We start from the raw sequence: 17,708 nt of genomic DNA, 5'->3' as shown, positions 1-17,708 counted from the left end.
CCGGGGCAGCCGGATTTCCGGCGCCCGGGACCACGGGGCGGAAGCGAAAAGAGGCGCAGTCTCCGTTGTCGTCGTTAGTTGCTGCCTTCACTGCTAACGGTAATAATTCTTAGGTTGCCTCCCCTTTTCCCCCCATCGCTATCCGCCCACACCCTGGGGGCGGTTCGGGGCGAGGAGGACCGCAGCGGCGCGGAGACGTCCGATGGCCCCTGGGGAAGGGCCGCTGTCCAGCCGCAGCGACACCTGTGACAGGGCGGCCCCTCCCTCCCGCGGCAGCGGCCGTAGCCTCGAGAAAGGGGCGGAGCTCTTGCCTGGCCTCCCGGCTGAGAGCGAATCCTAATGCGCGCGCGGCGACGGCCGAGCAGCCAGCCGCTCGTCAGTGGCCTGAATACCTTTTTGTCCCTTTCTTCGTTACTTCCTCTTCATTCCTTCCGTAGTATATTAACACTTACTATGTGCCAATCACCAGCTACGCCATGGGAACGAAAGTGACCAAAAACAGTTCTGGGAACTCAGACTGGTGAAGGAGAAAGAGTCCACAGACACCCTGAAATAAATGTAGGGTTACAGCTTGGAGAAGTGCTAGGAAGGGGAAGTGTGTGTTCCCTGAGAGCTATTACTAGAGGGAATCTGACTTAGTCGGGTGTCAAGGAAGGTTTCGCTAAGGAAGCAACGCTTGAGCTGAGAACTCAGAATAAGCGTTCTAGGAGGCGTCAGGATGCCAGGATCTGGTGACGGAGGGAACGCGTGCCTGTAAGAAGCGGTGGGAGGGAAATGTACCTGCCCCCGAAACTGACCTAAGGCCTAGCTGAATATGACCTGCCTTGTTAAAGAGCCAAACCCCTAGAAAATTTTATGAGCAGAGCTGCGGGTTTTGAAAGAAAATATTTGCCTTTGGCTTTCTAACCTCATGTAATGTTACGTGGAACATTCTGGGAAAGGTAAATATGTACCCCTTAGCTTTGAAGTTACTGACGCTTGCCCCCTTAATTTTCTTTCAGTTCTGGGATGAGTTGCTGAAACCATGGTGAAATGTTGCTCAGCCGTTGGATGTGCCTCTCGCTGTTTACCGAATTCCAAGTTAAAAGGACTGACATTTCACGTGTAAGAGTCAGCTGTAGTTAAGCTAAGTACTTTTGACTGTTAAAAGAAGCAAAAGACAGGTCTACTTAAATCTTTAATTTTGCAACCAGTTGCTCTACCCCTGAGCTATACCTCCTAGATCTTCAATTTTGAACTTTAGTTAACTTCTTTTTTAATAACCTTTTTAGTTGAATTTGAAGTGACAATAATAATTTTACATTTTTATAATTAGTTCAGAAGCTTAAGATACCTGTAAAGGTATCACAGACTGATTAACAAAAATATCATCAAACCTTTTTGCTAATAGTACTATTTTGTATTTTAACATACCTTCAAAGAAATTGTGTTGTTTACATGTAGTTTACAATCCACATCAAGGATCTTTGCTCAAATATATTCTGTCCTTTAGAAATAAATCAAGCTTATGTTTATGTTGATGTTTAAAAATAGATCAGGCTTATGTTACAGAGAAAAAGGTATAAATTACAATTTCAGACCAAGTTTAGCTGTACTGCAGATAAATTAAGATGGTCCTAATTTAGTATTTTAGTCATTCTTCTGACAGTATAGGAAAGAAGGAGCAATAAAGTTTAATAATTATTCATTTGCTGAAGTTTTATTTTGTTGCTTTTGTGCCAGGCATTGTGCTATGTGCCAGAGAAAGCATCTGCTAACTACTTTGCTAAGTTTAAGGAAATGAAAAATGAACACATGTACCCCACTTTATTCCAAAAAGGACTTGAACCAGCTTGGAAAATTGTAAAAGATATGGCTATTAACCTCCAGATCTCAAAATCGTTCTGATCTCCAAAATTCCAAACTCCGCAGGAGTTCTCTGCATTCATTCACTAAGCATTTATACCCTTGTTTTGTATTAAATGTTGTACTAAACTACTTTTTGATGCTGATAGAAGAATGGAACTACAAGTGTCTCTGTTCATCTGGGATAAATTCATCAGATAGGAAAAGGCCCAAGTGATAATCTTCATCATCTATAGATGAAGAAAAACCTTCAGTTGTGAATTTTACTCTAAGGTATTAAATGCCTTTGGAAGCTTTTCTTCTTTATAATATGAGAGAGAATTAAATGAGGGCTATTTGCCTGCAGCATTTTGGTACAAAAATCTGAGTATTAAAACTGAAAGTTATAAAGCCGTAAATCGCAGTGGTTTCCTAAATATTCCAGTTCCCAAGAGTAATAACAAACCAGTTAAAGAATCAATTTAGGCACAGCCTTTTAATTCAAGTATATGTGTTTAATTTTAAAATACTGTATGTATGTTTTTCTAGATTCCCCACAGATGAAAACATCAAAAGAAAATGGGTATTAGCAATGAAAAGACGTAATGTGAATGCTGCAGGCATTTGGGAGCCTAAAAAAGGAGATGTGCTGTGTTCAAGACACTTTAAGAAGACAGATTTTGACAGAAGTGCTCCAAATATTAAACTGAAACCTGGAGTCATACCTTCTATTTTTGATTCCATATCTCGCTTACAGGTTTGTTTATCAGATGCTGCTTACCATCATTACTCACTTTTTATGAACTATTTAAGAACCTTCACCACACTTGCTGCCATTTTTTACTGTTTGCTTATTAATTTGAAAACCATTCTTTTAAGTTTTTTTAGATTTGTAAACTGCTGTGTAAGCTTTTGTAATGAATAGTAAGAGTGTTTTACCAATAGCTCCTCAGAAATGTTAATATCTGAACCATACTAAGGTTTGGTGAAGCAAACTTGAGTTAGTATAGCTCAAGATTTGGGTCTAAAATTTGGAGGAATGTTAGAGTTCCTGAAGTTCCAAGCTGGCAGTGCTCCTCACACTGGAGCAAAAGTCAAGAGCAGAGCTGCAATAGACACAAAGTATACTTTGAGAGCCACATACATTCACACTTAAAGCCTAGGTAGAACTGGAAGGTAGAAAACCAAAAATTAAGAAGAGAGAGAAAGAAGAGGTAAAAAAAAATAAAAGGGTTGTTTAAGGAAACTCTAGTTGTATTCTGTGGCTTTTCTCAATGATTTTAGTGCCACCAATGAGCTGCTTCACCCGCAGTATCTCTCTTGACTTCGTATACCTGAACATGTACTCACTTGCAGAAACTCTAGAGACTGACTGATTCCAATGTGGAAAATTCAGGGAGAGCCTGTGGGTTCCCACACCAGTAGGAATGAACCTCCGTTGAAAGTTATCTCCTTCCTGACAGCTGGAAACAGAAGAAGTAGTTCAGAAGATGTCTACTCCCATAGGGTCTTTAGTCACATTTGCAGATGTTCGTATCTCAGTACTTGAGTTATAAAGTGGAAACTGACTCAGTGTCTTCCATATTAAGAAATGTACAGTATCTTCTGCAATTTGCTCTAAAGGGTTTGTTTCCTATACCATGGTGTCATCTGTAATGTTAAGCGGACCTTAAGAAATATGGACATAATAAGTCAAATAAACAATAAATTACTAACTTCCAAAAGTTATTTCCTAATAACAAGGAAATCATAGAATCCAGAAGTAACACTGTTAACACTCTATGTGGATCTTTTCTATCATTTGTATGTGTATATTTGTATATAAATTCATCTATATTTATATATTCTTACAGAATAGAATTATATTGTATATCCTTTTTATTATTTGCTTTGCTCTTTTTTTTTTTTAACATTCATACAGTGCTTACTGTGTGCCAGGCACTAATCTAAGCACTTTACATATATTTTGACTCTTTTTAGTCCCCCAAACTACCATAAGAGTTAAATAATCTTATTCTCATTTGACCACTTGAGAAAATTTGGACCCAGAAAGCTGGAATACATTCCCCAAGTCACACTGCTGTTAAATGGCAGAGGCTGGATTTAAACCCAGGTATTTTAGCTCCAAAGTTCACTCTTAACTATTATAATATTTTCCATGATGTTAAATATTTTTCTACAACAGTGGCTTTCAAATTTAGTCTACCTAAATATTTTCCAGGGAGCTTGGCTTAAAATGCAGAATCCTAACCCCTTCTCCCAAAGAATTTGATTCAGCAAGTTTGCTTTGGAGTCTAGGATCTGAATTTTCTAATAGGCACCCTGCATGATTGTGTTGCAGCTCAATGGATCACATTTTTAAGAGAAACCTATATAGAACATCAGTTTTTTTTTAACTAAACTTTATACTGAAGTCAACATACATATAACAAATGCACACATAAGTGTATAGACCATTGGACTTTCATAAAGTGAATATACTCATGTATCTCCTCTCAGACCAAGATGGAGAAAGTTATCAATGCCCCAGAAGCTTCCCTCATGCTCTTTCCCAGTCCCTACACCCTCGAAAGTACCACTATCCTGACTTTTATCCCTGTCAGTTATTGTAAATGGAGTCATATAGTACATACTCTGTACTGTGGCTGCTTTCCCTCAACATTTTCTTGTGATTCATCCACATCGCAGCATGTGGTACTAGTCCATGTATTTTCTTTGCACTATAATATTTTATTGCATCTGTTGTTGTTCAGTGCTAAGTCATGTCCAACTTTTTGTGACCTCAAGAACTTCAGTGCACCAGGCTTCCCTGTCCTTCACCATTTCCCAGAGTTTGCTCAAACTCATATCCATTGAGTTGGTGATGCCATCCAGTCATCTCATGTTTTGCTGCTCCCTTCTCCTCCTGCCCTCAATCTTTCCCAGCATCAGGGTCTTTTCCAGTGAGTCAGCTCTTCACATCAAGTGGCCAAAGTATTGGAACTTCAGCCTCAGCATCAGTCCTTCCAATGAATATTCAGGGTTGATTTACTTTAGAATTGACTAGTTTGATCTCCTTGCAGTCCAAGAGACTCTCAAGAGTCTTCTCTAGCACCACAGTTCAAAAACATCACTTCTTCAGCACATTGTATAAATAAACTATAATTTCTATTCTACTGTTGGTGAACATTGGATTTTCACTTTGGAGCTGTTACAACTACATTTTTGTCCATGCCTTTTGATGCACTTAAATGTACACATTTCTACAGAGTATATGTACATTTCTGTTAGAAATGGAATTGCTGGATCCTAGGATCAGCTTGAGTAGATATCACCATAGTTTTCCAAAGTGGTTTTGCCAACTTATACCCCCACCATTGGCTTATGAGAGTTCCTATGATTCTATATCCTTCCTCATATTTAGTGATATCATCTTTACAGAACATTTTTTTTTCATTTATTTTTATTAGTTGGAGGCTAATTACTTCACAACATTGCAGTGGGTTTTGTCATACATTGACATGAATCAGCCATGGAGTTACATGTGTTCCCCATCCCGATCCCCCCTCCCACCTCCCTCTCCACCTGATTCCTCTGGGTCTTCCCAGTGCACCAGGCCCGAGCACTTGTCTCATGCATCCCACCAGGGCTGGTGATCTGTTTCACTATAGATAACATACATGCTGTTCTTTTGAAACATCCCACCCTCACCTTCTCCCACAGAGTTCAAAAGTCTGTTCTTTACAGAACATTTTTAAAGACCATATAGTGGTTGATCCTATGTGTGGACAATAAATACTTTATGTAATCAATCCTTACCATTGAATATAGATTATCATCTTTCACTGTTTTAAAAAGCATTATAATGAATATTATTGTAGCTGAATCTATGTACATATCCTTATTTCCCCAAACTAATTTCCTGGAAATAAATAGCTAGATCAAAAGTTACACACATTTTAAAGTCATTTTTTGCTTTTGATACAAACCTCTCAAAAGCCCATCATAAAGTTTGTATCAGTCTACTGCCCTACTAATAGTTATGTGTAAAAGTGTCTGTCCCTCCTAATCCTCAGTGTAAGTTGTGTTTTTAACCTTTGCTGAAATTGATACGCATAGGTGGCATCTTATTCTTTTAATTTATCTTTGAATATTAGTGCATTTATGCATTATTTCCTGTGTTCATTAGACAGTTTTACTTTTGTGAATAACTTATTAAAGTCTTCCAGTTTTATCTTTTTCTAAGCTGTTTTGTAACAACAATAGATATTGAGGATAGGAATCATTTAACTATGTTGTAGTTACTTTTTGTTCTTTGTCTTTAGTTCTAATTATGGTGTTCGTTTGTTTTGTGTGAAATACATTTTTTTAAGTAGTCCCTATATTTTCTCTTGTGCTGTCTGATTTAAGATTTTATAAATATTTCCCATGTATTTTTCTACTTCCTCATTGTTTTCATTCTTACATGAATTTTCATTATATATAAATTCATTGTGATTTACTGTACATAAAGGATATAACTTTTTCATAATTAGTTCATTTTTCATGATTTATAGCCTTTCTCCACTTATTCAGAATGCCATTTTTTATCCTGAAGGCTCTTATCTACATGATCTATTCATATTTTTCTTAGAGAATAGTCTTCTGACCCAAGGCTAGAACCCATATCTCCTGTGCCTCCAGCTTGGCAGGCAGATTCCTTACCACTGAACCATCTGGGAAGCCAAAAGAACAGAACACTATCTTAAATATTGTTACCTTGTAGGATATTTTTAATACCTTGTAGGATATATCATATATCTTCCCTCATTATCATTCTTTTTTTTTTTAAAGGAAAATTCATGTTTCCAGGTAAACTTGAAAGTTATTTTAGGGAAGTTCCTTTAAAGTAATCTCAATGAATTTAAATTTTACTGACTTTTAAAAGCAATTTCCATAAAAAAATAATAATTTTACTACAAAAAGTTAAGAAGGTTAAAAATTTACAAAAGGACAGAAATATCTACAATGATTGATTAACAATTAACTATTCTTAACAGGGGAAAAGAGAAAAGCTTCCTTGTAGGAAAAACTTCACCCTCAAAGCCCTTCCAGTTACAAACCACAATCACAAGCTTGTTGATGCTTCCTCGTGTGTTGAAGAATTCCAGTCCCAGTTCATTTTTGTAAGTAAAATTACTTACTGGGCTAATGTTGATATTTTTAAGATGAGCATGCCCTCTCCATTAGGATTAAGCTTTTCAAAATCTTATTGAAAAACTGGGAGTTCAGGTTTTTGAGATGTTTTTAATATGTAATAACCAAAAGTAATATTGCTTCCAAGGGCCATTATAATTTATATATACATACTTAATTCAAAGAATGCTTTCAAAAAATATTTCAACCAATCAGTTCAGTTTAGTTCAGTTGCTCAGTCATGTCCGACTCTGTGACCCCATGGACTGCAGCACACCAGTATGCCTGTCCATCACAACTCCCAGAACTTGATCAAACTGATGTCCTTCAAGTTAGTGATACCATCCAACTGTCTCATCCTCTGTCGTCCCCTTCTCCTCCTGCCTTCAGTCTTTGCCAGCATCAGGGTCTTTTCCAACGAGTCAACTCTTCCCATGAGGTGGCCAAAGTATTGGAGTTTCAGCTTCAGCATCAGTCCTTCCAATGAACACTCAGGACTGATGATCTTTAGGATGGACTGGTTGGATCTCCTTGTAGTCCAAGGGACTCTCCAGAGTCTTCTCCAACACCATGGTTCAAAAGCATCAATTCTTCGGTGCTCAGCTTTCTTTATGGTTCGACTCTCATATCCATACTTGACTACTAGAAAAACCATAGCTTTGACTAGACAGACCTTTGTTGGCAAAGTAATGTCAACCAATAAAATACAATAAATAATTCCTCCCTTTAGATATTGGTGTTGTAGGTTCTATGTGGAAATATCTAATTTTAAAAATAGTTATGTCTTTAGGTTTTCTTAAAGGACTGTCATACACACACAGTATTGAAGCTTGCATTTATTTATTCATCTGATTGCTTTTTCATGTTAGAATCAGGCCCTGGAATTCAGATCTGTTTTCCTATCTTAATTACTCTCTCTCTCTCTATATATATATATATAGCTTTATAATAATGCTTAAAATCAGGCAGTGTTTTATCAGTGTTAAATATTCCAACTTTGTTCTTTTTCAAAGTTGTTTTGGATAGTCTTGGTCCTTTGCATTTTTATATGAATTTTAGAATCACTTTGATAAATTTCTACAAAATTCCTGCTAGAGTTTTGACTGGGATTCTGTTGAATCTACAGATCCATTTGAGAAGAATTGACATCTTAATAAGACTATTTTAAGTCTTCTAGCTCATCACTTCATATATTTAAACTTTTAAATTTTCTTAGCAGGATTTTGTCATTTTCAGTGTATAGTCTTTCATTTGTTTTGTCAGATTTATCCCTAAGTATTTTGTATGTTTGGATGCTATTATAAATGGCATTGTTTTAATTACTGTTAGTATATGGAAATAAATTGACCTTTGTATATGAATCTTGTATCTGTCAAACTTGCTAAACTCACATGTTAATTATGAAAGCTTTTTCGTAAAGACTGTCAGGTTTTCTACAAAAATAATCATGATGTCTGTCATTAAAGACAGTTTTAATTCTTCTTTTCCAATGTAAATATCTTTCATTTCTTTTTCTTGCTTTATTGCACTACCTTGAACCTCTAAGGGTATACTGAATAGAAGTACTGAGAACTGATCATTATGCTTTGCTCCTGATTTTAGGAGGAAGGCATCAGTCTTTCACCATTGAAGATATTTATATGATGTTAACTGTGGATTTTTCATAATTGCCCTTTATCAGACTGAGGAAGTACCTTTCTATTTTATGCTTTCAGTTTTATTCAGATATAATTGACATACACCACTGTATAAGTTTAAAGTGTACAGTAATGATATAATTAACATTGATCATGAAGTGATCATCACAGTAAGTTTAGATGAACATCTATCATCTCATATAAGCAAAACTAAGAATTAGAAAAAAACATACAACATGTGAGTTGAAAAATACATTGGAGAGAATTAATGGCATGTTTGAAGGCAGGGGGAAAGGGGGACGACAGAGGATGAGATGGTTGGATGGCATCACCAACTCGATGGACATGAGTTTGAGTAAACTTTGGGAGTTGGCGACCGACAGGGAGGCCTGGCGTGCTGCAGTCCATGGGGTTGCAAAGAGTCGGACACAACTGAGTGACTGAACTGAACTGAATGGCATGTTAGATATTTCAGAAGAAAAGATTAGTGAAGGTGAAGATATAGCAATGGGACTATCCAGAATGGAATACAAAGAGAAAAGGGAATATTTAAAAAATGAAAAACATGAACAGAGCATCATTGAGAAGTGGTACAACTTCAGATAGCCCAATATACATGCAATTAGACTCTCCAAAGGAAAAGGAAGAAAAGTTGAAAGAGAGGGGAATATTTGAAGAAATCATGGCCAAAATTTTTCCAGGTTTGATAAAAACTATAAACCCACAGATAAAAAGCTCAGCAATCCCAAGCACAAGAAACATGAAGAAAGCTAAACTAGGCTACATCATAATCAAATTATTCAAAACCATTGGAAAAGAAAATACTTATGTCTTGATAAATTAACCCCTTTATTATTAAGAAATGGCCTTCTTTATGCCTGGTAATATTCTTTGCTCTGAAATCTTCTTTGTCTGATAGTAATATACCCACCGTCAGTGAGTCAGTTCAGTCTCTCAGTCATGTCCGACTCTTTGCGACCCCATGAATCGCAGCACGCCAGGCCTCCCTGTCCATGACCAACTCCCAGAGTTGACTCAAACTCATGCCCATCAAGTCGGTGATGCCATCTAACCATCTCATCCTCTGTCATCCCCTACTCCTCCTGACCCCAATTCCTCCCAGCATCAGGGTCTTTTCCAATGAGTCAGCTCTTCCCATGAGGTGGCCAAAGTATTGGAGTTTCAGCTTCAGCATCAGTCCTTCCAATGAACACCCAGGACTGATCTCCTTTAGGATGGACTGGTTTGATCTCCTTGCAGTCCAAGGGACTCTCAAGAGTCTTCTCCAACACCACAGTTCAAAAGCATCAATTTTTCCGCACTCAGCTTTCTTCACAGTCAACTCTCAAATCCATACATGACTACTGGAAAAACCATAGCCTTGACTAGACGGACCTTTGTTGGCAAAGTAATGTCTCTGCTTTTTAATATGCTATCTAGGTTGGTCATAACTTTCCTTCCAAGGAGTAAGCGTCTTTTAATTTCATGGCTGTAATCACCATCTGCAGTGATTTTTGAGCCCAAAAAAATAAAGTCTGACACTGTTTCCACTGTCTCACCATCTATTTCCCATGAAGTGATGGGACCAGAGGCCATGATCTTAGTTTTCTGAATGTTGAGCTTTAAGCCAACTTTTTCACTCTCCTCTTTCACTTTCATCAAGAGGCTTTTTAGTTCCTCTTCACTTTCTGCCATAAGGGTGGTGTCATCTGCATATCTGAGGTTATTGATATTTCTCCTGGCAATCTTGATTCCAGCTTGTGCTTCCTCCAGCCCAGCGTTTCTCGTGATGTACTCTGCATATACCGTAGTTCTCTGTCATTAGTGTTATCCTAGTTGAAACCTTTAGTTTCAACCTATTTGTGTCTTTTTATTTTTAAAGTGTGTTTTTTCTTGGCAGCATGTACTTTTGGGTCTTGATTTTTTAATATAACTTTGTTATTTATAATCACTAATCTTTTCTATATATAATTTCTGCCTTTTATTTGGATTATTTAAACTATAATAATAATCTAATGTGATTATCCTTACTTTATATCAAATTATCTAATAGGATATGGTTTGGTTTAAATCTGTCATCATGCTTATTTCCTATTCCATTTATTCTTTGTTCTTTTTCTCCTTTTTCTGCCTTTAATTAATTAAATTCCTTTATAATTCCATCTTAACTCCTTTTTTTGATTCATTCACCATAACTCTTTGTTAATTGCTTTTGGGTCTATAGCATCCATGTTTAACTTGCCACAGGCTACATGATAAGTGAAATTATTCCACTTAGTGTATAATATACATATCTTACCATAGTATACTTTTATTTCTCTTCTCCAGCCTTTTTGCTACAGCTGTCATACATTTCACTGTACATATGCTATGAACCACACATTACATTGATATAATTTTTGTTTAAGCTGTAAATTATCTTTTTAAAAGATTTAAATAATAAGAAAAAAAGGTATATGCTACCCATGTAGTTGCCACTGCAGGGCTTTTCATTCCTTTGTGTAAATCCATATTTCCATCTGGTATCATTCTGTCTGAAGGACTTAACTTTAATACTCCTTACAGTGCAGCTATGCAGGTGATAAATTCTTTCAGCTTTTATAAAATCATTACTTAGTCTTCTAAATAGTCATTATTTAGTCTGGAAAAATCTGAACAATCATTATTTAGTCTTCATTTTTGAAAGATATTGACAAATTCTGGGTTGACAGTTTGGGACTTTGTTGTTTTTAGTTTTTTTAAGATGTTGCTCCACTATATTCTCATTTGCATGCTTGCTAATCAAAAATCTACTCTCATTCTTATCTTTTTTCTTTGCTAATGGTTTTAAATAATTTGATTATACCATAGTTTAGCTTTGTTCATGTTTCTTATGCTTGGGATTTATTGTTTCTCTATCTGTGAGTTTATAGTTTTCATCAGACTTGGAAAAATTTTGGTCATGATTTCTTCAAATATTTCTTCCTCAACTTTTCTTCCTTTTCCTTGGGGGAGTCTAATGACATGTATACTGCGTTGTCGGAAGTTGTGCCACCTCTCACTCACGCTCTGTTCATTTTTTTGTTTTTTAAATATTCCCTTTTCTCTCTGTAGTCCATTCTGGATCATTCCTGTTGCTGTATCTTCACCTTCACCAATCTTCTGAAATTTCTAATCTGCCATTAGTTCTCTTTAATATATTTTTCACCTCACACATAGTAATTTTTAAGTCCAGGTGTCCTATTTGATTCTTTTTTTATATCTTACATGTCTCTGCTTAACTTTCTAACATATATGATACAGTTTTAATAATTTCATTAATATCCTTGTCTACTGATTCTAACATTTGCTAGTTCTGGGTTGGTTTCTGTGGATTGGTTTCTCTGTTATTATGGCTCATATTTTCTGCTGTTTTGCATGCCTGGTAAATTTTCTGTGCCAAATACTGTGGATTTTACTTTACCAGATGCTAGATATTTTTGTGTCCTATATGCTTGAGCTTTGTTATGAGGTGTAGTTATTTGGAAACAATTTGGCTCTTTCAGGCTTTTTTTTTTTTAAGGCAGGACCAGAACAGTGCTCTGTCTCAGGCTGTTTGTTCTCCACCACTGAGGCAAGACTCTTCTATGTACTCTTCTGGTACTGGCTGGTGGGAGTAAAATCTGTGAGCTCAGGGTACTCCTGATCTTTTCTGGCCACTGTTCCCTCAGCCTTGAGCAGTTTCCTACACACATATTCTGATCTTACTCAGGGCAATACTTGACAGGGAGCTTCTGAAGATCTCTAGGTTCTCCTCTCTACTATTGATACTTTGTTCTGTAAACTGTAGGCACCTTGGTCTCCCCAAATACTTTGCACTACCTCCTCAACTCTGTCTAACCGGCTCTGCCTGGGTTTCCTCTCCTTGCACTGAGGCCTAGAACTCTCTCAAGGCAGTAAGTTGGGCATTCATAAGGCTCATCTCTTTGCTTCCCATCTCTCTGCAATCTCTGCCTTCCTTGCCTGATATCCTTATGTGCAAAACTTTTTTATACCTTTTGGCTGTGTGTTGAGGTCTTACTGCATCTTCGTCGCCACACACGGGCTTTCTCTAGTTGCAGTGAGCAGGGGCTACTCTTCATTGTAGTGCACTGGCCTCACTGTGGTGGCTTCTCTCTTGTTGCAGAACACAGGCTCTAGGGCACGTGGGCTTCAGTAGTTGCAGCATTCAGACTCAGTAGTTGCGGCTTGCAGGCCCTAGAGTGCAGGCTCAGTGGTTATGACACACGGGCTTAGTTGCTCCACAGCATGCGAACTCTTTCCAGTCTCCTGCCTTGGCAGGCAGATATCCTTTTACCATCAGGGAAATCCTGGGGTTTTTTTGTCAATCCAGTCTCTTATTTCATCTTGGCTGAAAGCAAAGTCATTTTCACTAATTTTAAGTAACAGCTTCTCAAAATTATTTTATGTTTATATGTCAGTGGTGTTTTTGAATGAAAAAAGTATACCCAACAAACATACCATAGCCAAAATAAATACAGAGCGCTTAAATTATCCCCTTATAAATCCAAGACCAGAGTCCTCTCTAAATCCCTAACACCCAGCCTGAGGACCTGCTTCAGTGCTTTCCTGTCATCCCTTATAAAGTGAAATATTCATCAAATAAAGCAATTCAGTTAAAAGGTTAAAAATGTAAGGTTTTTTTTGATAGATAAAACTTAAACTTAGCAGCCCACACTTAGGGACCAAAACTGTCATGGTCATTGTGAGTGTCATGCTGTTTGTTCATAAGCAGATGCCTACCTCCAGGTGAGAAGGCCTTCCACCTACAGGATTCTGCCCTCCTTGTGTATGCCAGACCTTAGACAAAGATGGGGACTCTAGGCACCTGAAATATCCCTGTCCTCTCCCTGTGGTCTTTGAACCTCTTAGTATCACCAACTTAAAAATGTTCTCTAAGCATAGTATTTGGAGAAATAACTGAGGCCTAGTTATAATTTTTTTATCTAACTGCTGATCTGTCTGGTTTAATAACTTGGTGTTTATGTTTTTAGGAACATAGCTACAGTGTGATGGACAGTCCAAAGAAACTTAAGCATAAACTCGATCATGTGATCAGCGAGCTAGAGGATACCAAGAGAATTCTGCAGAATGTTCTAGACCGAGAAAAACGTTTCCAAAAATCATTGAGGAAGACAATCAGGGAATTAAAGGATGAATGTCTCATCAGTCAAGAAACAGCAAAAAGACTGGAAGCTTTCTGTTGGGACTGGTGTCAAGAGAGCACAGAACAAGACTATATTTCATGAAATAATTTCATGTTATGTTCTACTTAAAATTGGTAAAATTGATATTGGCTTTTAAGGAAATAATTCTCATTTACCATCACTAAATAATGTCCATCATTCCGTCATTTAGAGTGCCCTTTGGGTCCTCTGCAGCCTGATGCATTAGAGTTATTATCCAAAGGCTTTTTTAAAAAGATACGTACTAATTTTGTGCTAGTTATCATGTTTTGGAGTAACTTGTGAGAGTTATGTTTTTATAGGCCTAAACTATATGGGCTTCCCTGCTGGCTCAGAGGTGAAGAATCTACCCGCAATGCAGGAGACCTGGGTTTAATCCCTGGGTTGGGAAGATCCCCTGGATAATGAAATGGCAACCCACTCCGATATTCTTGCCCAGAAAATTCCATGGACAGAGGAGCCTGGCGGGCTACAGTTCACGAGGTCACAAAGAGTCAGACACGACCGAATGATGAACACTTTCAGACCTAAACTAGTGCCAGGTCACTATTTTAAAATGTTAAGAGATCAAGAAAATTCTGTAGGACTAAGGAAATGATTTTAGATCAGCTACATTAAGCTCTCGTAGTCGAAAGTGGACACTTCAGCAGCATCAGATTTTTGGCTTCAGAGAAGTATCTTTGCTTATAGCACATGTCCATCTAGAATCCAATTCAAGGTGCTTTTATTATCAATAATACCAAAAGATGTTTTTACAAGGCGTCCCATGGTAATGACCTTGAGAACATATGGTGCAGATCTTTTGGCTTTTAAGGTTGTTCAGAGCCGAGTTAAGACCCCTGATGAGGTCTTATTTTTTCAATATAGTACATCATTTCTCCTCACTAGGAGCACTTTGATGTAAACCAGCATCGCTTTAACAAATATTTAAAGAGGATCATAAATCTGATTTTTAAATAGTTACTGACAGTTCTTCTGAACATTTTGTTTCATGACTTATTTCATCATAAAGGTATATCTTCAAAATCTGAATGCCAGTAGTAACTGGTTACTTTTCATGCTGTTTTGTGTTTTGCAGAAAGTAGTATTACTAACATTTTTTTAAGGTACCAAATACAGAAGAAACAATTAAAAATAATGATGTGGCTCTTCTAGTTAAAATAGGAATTAGAGGGTTATAATGTCTTCCTTTAATTAGGAGACAAGATTACTATCTGAGATTTCATTTAGAGAAATAGATAAGCAACAATTTTAGAATAGCTTCTTACTGAATTTACAGAAAAATAACTTTTAGTTATTTTCTGACTGATCCAAGAGTCAGAAATTTATCTCCTGATTTCTTAGTAAAAACAACTGAAATGAGTCATAAATACTGTGGGTTAGAATAAAAAGTACTAGCCCCAAAGCAAATTCTACTTTGAAGCATGTATATATACATAAACTCCATTGATATGTCTGTGCTATAATAGTTAGAATTTGAATATCAGTTATTTCAATATGTTAACTAGAAATGAACTGCTTTTTGTTTTAAAATGTTCATTATAATTTTATTTGTGTTATATTAATATCAGTAAGGATACGGTCACTTGAATTTCTTATATTCAAGAAATATATAATGCATGTTATATTTTTATGTAAGATTCCAAACCTTCCCACTAAATGGGATTTTTACCCACATTTGAAAGATTAGCATTATGCTAAGAAATCACTGAGGTGCTATCTTTTTACTACCTTTAAAGTATTCTTTAGCTACCCATTATTTATTTGAGTTATTTAATTTTGCATTCATGGTGGACATGCTAATGGAAATTGGGGTATGATCTTAGGTTTTTAAAGTCAGTGGGCAATGGAGAAAAATAAAAGGATATATCCAAACACTGTGTGTCCAAATTCTAGATGTCTCCTGGCTGCTTAAAATAAATCAAGCCCAGTAGACCTTTCCGAGAGTCAGTTCCCAGTTTCTGCCTCATCACACAGTTACCACAGTCACTTTTACTACTGGTGTTCCGTGTTCACAGTGAACTAAAATTTTGTCTTCTTTTTCAGTGGTCATAGTGTTATTGACAAAGAGTGAGCTGTGGGCAAAGGATTGGTATCATCAAGAATCCAGAGCTGCCCATTTGTCCCTTATGGAAAAAGGATTACCAGTAGAAATGTGACATAAGAAGTAGAGTCCTCCCCACCTACCGTCCAGGCAAATGCCTGAACGTGTACATACCTCAGTTCCTATAGCGCAGATGTAAAGAATCTGCCTTCAATGCAGGAGACCTGGGTTCGATCCCTGGGTCAGGAAGATCCCCTGGAGAAGGAAATGGCAATCCACTCCAGTATTCTTGCCCAGAGAATCCCATGGACAGAGGAGCCTGGTGGGCCACAGGCCTGAGGACGAGCCGTCCTGTACAAAACAGAACCAGGCACCCCTCACCCCCATCCAGAGGATCCTTAAGCAGCCAAGGTCAGCCTAAGCATTTCACTTTGCTTTCAAGCTTACAATAGCCTCTGGATCCTGGAGCAAACCCTGGTGGGCCACAGGCCTGAGGACGAGCCGTCCTGTACAAAACAGAACCAGGACCAGGCACCCCTCACCCCCATCCAGAGGATCCTTAAGCAGCCAAGGTCAGCCTAAGCATTTCACTTTGCTTTCAAGCTTACAATAGCCTCTGGATCCTGGAGCAAACCATTTTACCAGTTCAACCTCAGCACCAAATCAGGTACAATGGACTTGATGCAGTGTTTTTCTCATATCAAGTTCAAACCTCTGGAAATAGACTTTGGTTGCTAAAAGATAATCACAATTACACCATTGTCATTAATTTGAGAAAAGATGAAATTATTTATATGTATTTAGTCTTAATAAAAAGATAAAAGAGGGTAAAGAATCCATTATGTATTTGAAAAATAAAATGCTTTTTCTAGTAATGTGCTCTATGTGGTTTTTATACACTCAGTTTTCAATAAAATGAGCTGAGAAAAATCAAGAGTATGTATACAGTGGTATTGCTTTAATTTCGCCTGCATTTTTCCCTCCACCAATAACTCTGCTGTCTTTTAGAGTCTGCTAGATTAGGTAACCCAGGCGGCAGGCCAGCTTCCACCACAGTATGCATCCGCCATAGACCCCTTTCAGCCCTCTCCTTTCAGCCTCACTCAAAACTGGCAGCCTTGATGTTACCAGTATATAGGCAAGGGTAGTATTCTTAGATTTGAAATGTGCTGCCATCAGAACCTAGAGATGCTTACTAAGCATCGTGCTTCCTTATTCATAGTGGGGGGCTTTCGTGGTGGCTCAGACAGTAAGGCGTCTGCCTACAATACAGGAGACCCGGGTTCAATCCCTGGTTGGGAAGATCTCCTGGAGAAGGAAGTGGCAACCCACTCCAGTGTTCTTGGCTGGAAAATCCCATGGATGGAAGAATCTGGTAGGCTGTAGTCCATGGGATTGCAAAGAGTTGGACATGACTGAGCAACTTCACTTCAGTGCCCTGGTGGCTCAGCTGTTAAGGAATCCACCTGCAATGCAGGGGACCTGGGTTAAACCCCTGCATTGGAAAGATCTGGAGAAGGAAACAGCCAGTATTCTTCCCTGGAGAATCCCATGGACAGAGGTTGCAAAGTCCATGGGGTTGCAAAGAGTTGGACAAGACTGAGCAACTTACACATTCACATTTCATATTCATAGTGGGAGATAGAAGTTGTACTACTAATTTGTCTTTTACTCAGAGGGGATGGTCTAGCATGCCCTTGGTCACTGGACTCCCCCCACCTCAAATTTTCCTGGTGTGGTTGAGTTCAGTCACTAAATCATGTCTGACTCTGCAACCCTGTGGACTGCAGCATGCCGGGCTTCCCTGTCCATCACCAACTCCCAGAGCTTGCTCAAACTCATGTC

At 37.9% G+C, this 17,708-nt stretch overlaps 1 protein-coding gene across 4 annotated transcripts; it reads left to right on the top strand.

Annotated features, from left to right (window-relative positions):
• Nucleotides 1–10: 10 nt before the first annotated feature.
• THAP6 (THAP domain containing 6) lies at nt 11–16,797 on the top strand. 4 transcript variants are annotated; one of them, XM_043906467.1, is made up of 5 exons: nt 15–99; nt 1,002–1,104; nt 2,374–2,581; nt 6,843–6,968; nt 13,628–16,797. In XM_043906467.1, exons 2-5 carry the CDS (start codon nt 1,025–1,027, stop codon nt 13,880–13,882), a joined length of 669 nt encoding a protein of 222 aa, XP_043762402.1. In that variant the 5' UTR covers nt 15–99; nt 1,002–1,024; the 3' UTR covers nt 13,883–16,797. The 4 variants fall into 4 exon arrangements, with proteins under 4 accessions (XP_043762404.1, XP_043762402.1, XP_043762403.1 ...); XM_043906468.1 differs by lacking the exon at nt 15–99 and adding an exon at nt 379–558; XM_043906469.1 differs by lacking the exon at nt 6,843–6,968 and having other exon boundaries at nt 11–99.
• Nucleotides 16,798–17,708: the final 911 nt, after the last annotated feature.

Source organism: Cervus elaphus, chromosome 6 (assembly GCF_910594005.1).
Source record: "Cervus elaphus chromosome 6, mCerEla1.1, whole genome shotgun sequence".
Taxonomy (NCBI): domain Eukaryota; kingdom Metazoa; phylum Chordata; class Mammalia; order Artiodactyla; family Cervidae; genus Cervus; species Cervus elaphus.
Note: the sequence above shows the minus strand (reverse complement) of the source record. Positions and strands in the feature narration are given on the sequence as shown.

Excerpts from the sequence above, each read along its gene's own strand:
- THAP6 (XM_043906467.1), top strand. The coding sequence starts at position 1,025 with ATGGTGAAATGTTGCTCAGCCGTTGGATGTGCCTCTCGCTGTTTACCG. Across the intron at positions 1,105-2,373 it reads AAAGGACTGACATTTCACGT|ATTCCCCACAGATGAAAACA; the intron begins GTAAGAGTCAGC and ends ATGTTTTTCTAG. Across the intron at positions 2,582-6,842 it reads ATTCCATATCTCGCTTACAG|GGGAAAAGAGAAAAGCTTCC; the intron begins GTTTGTTTATCA and ends TATTCTTAACAG.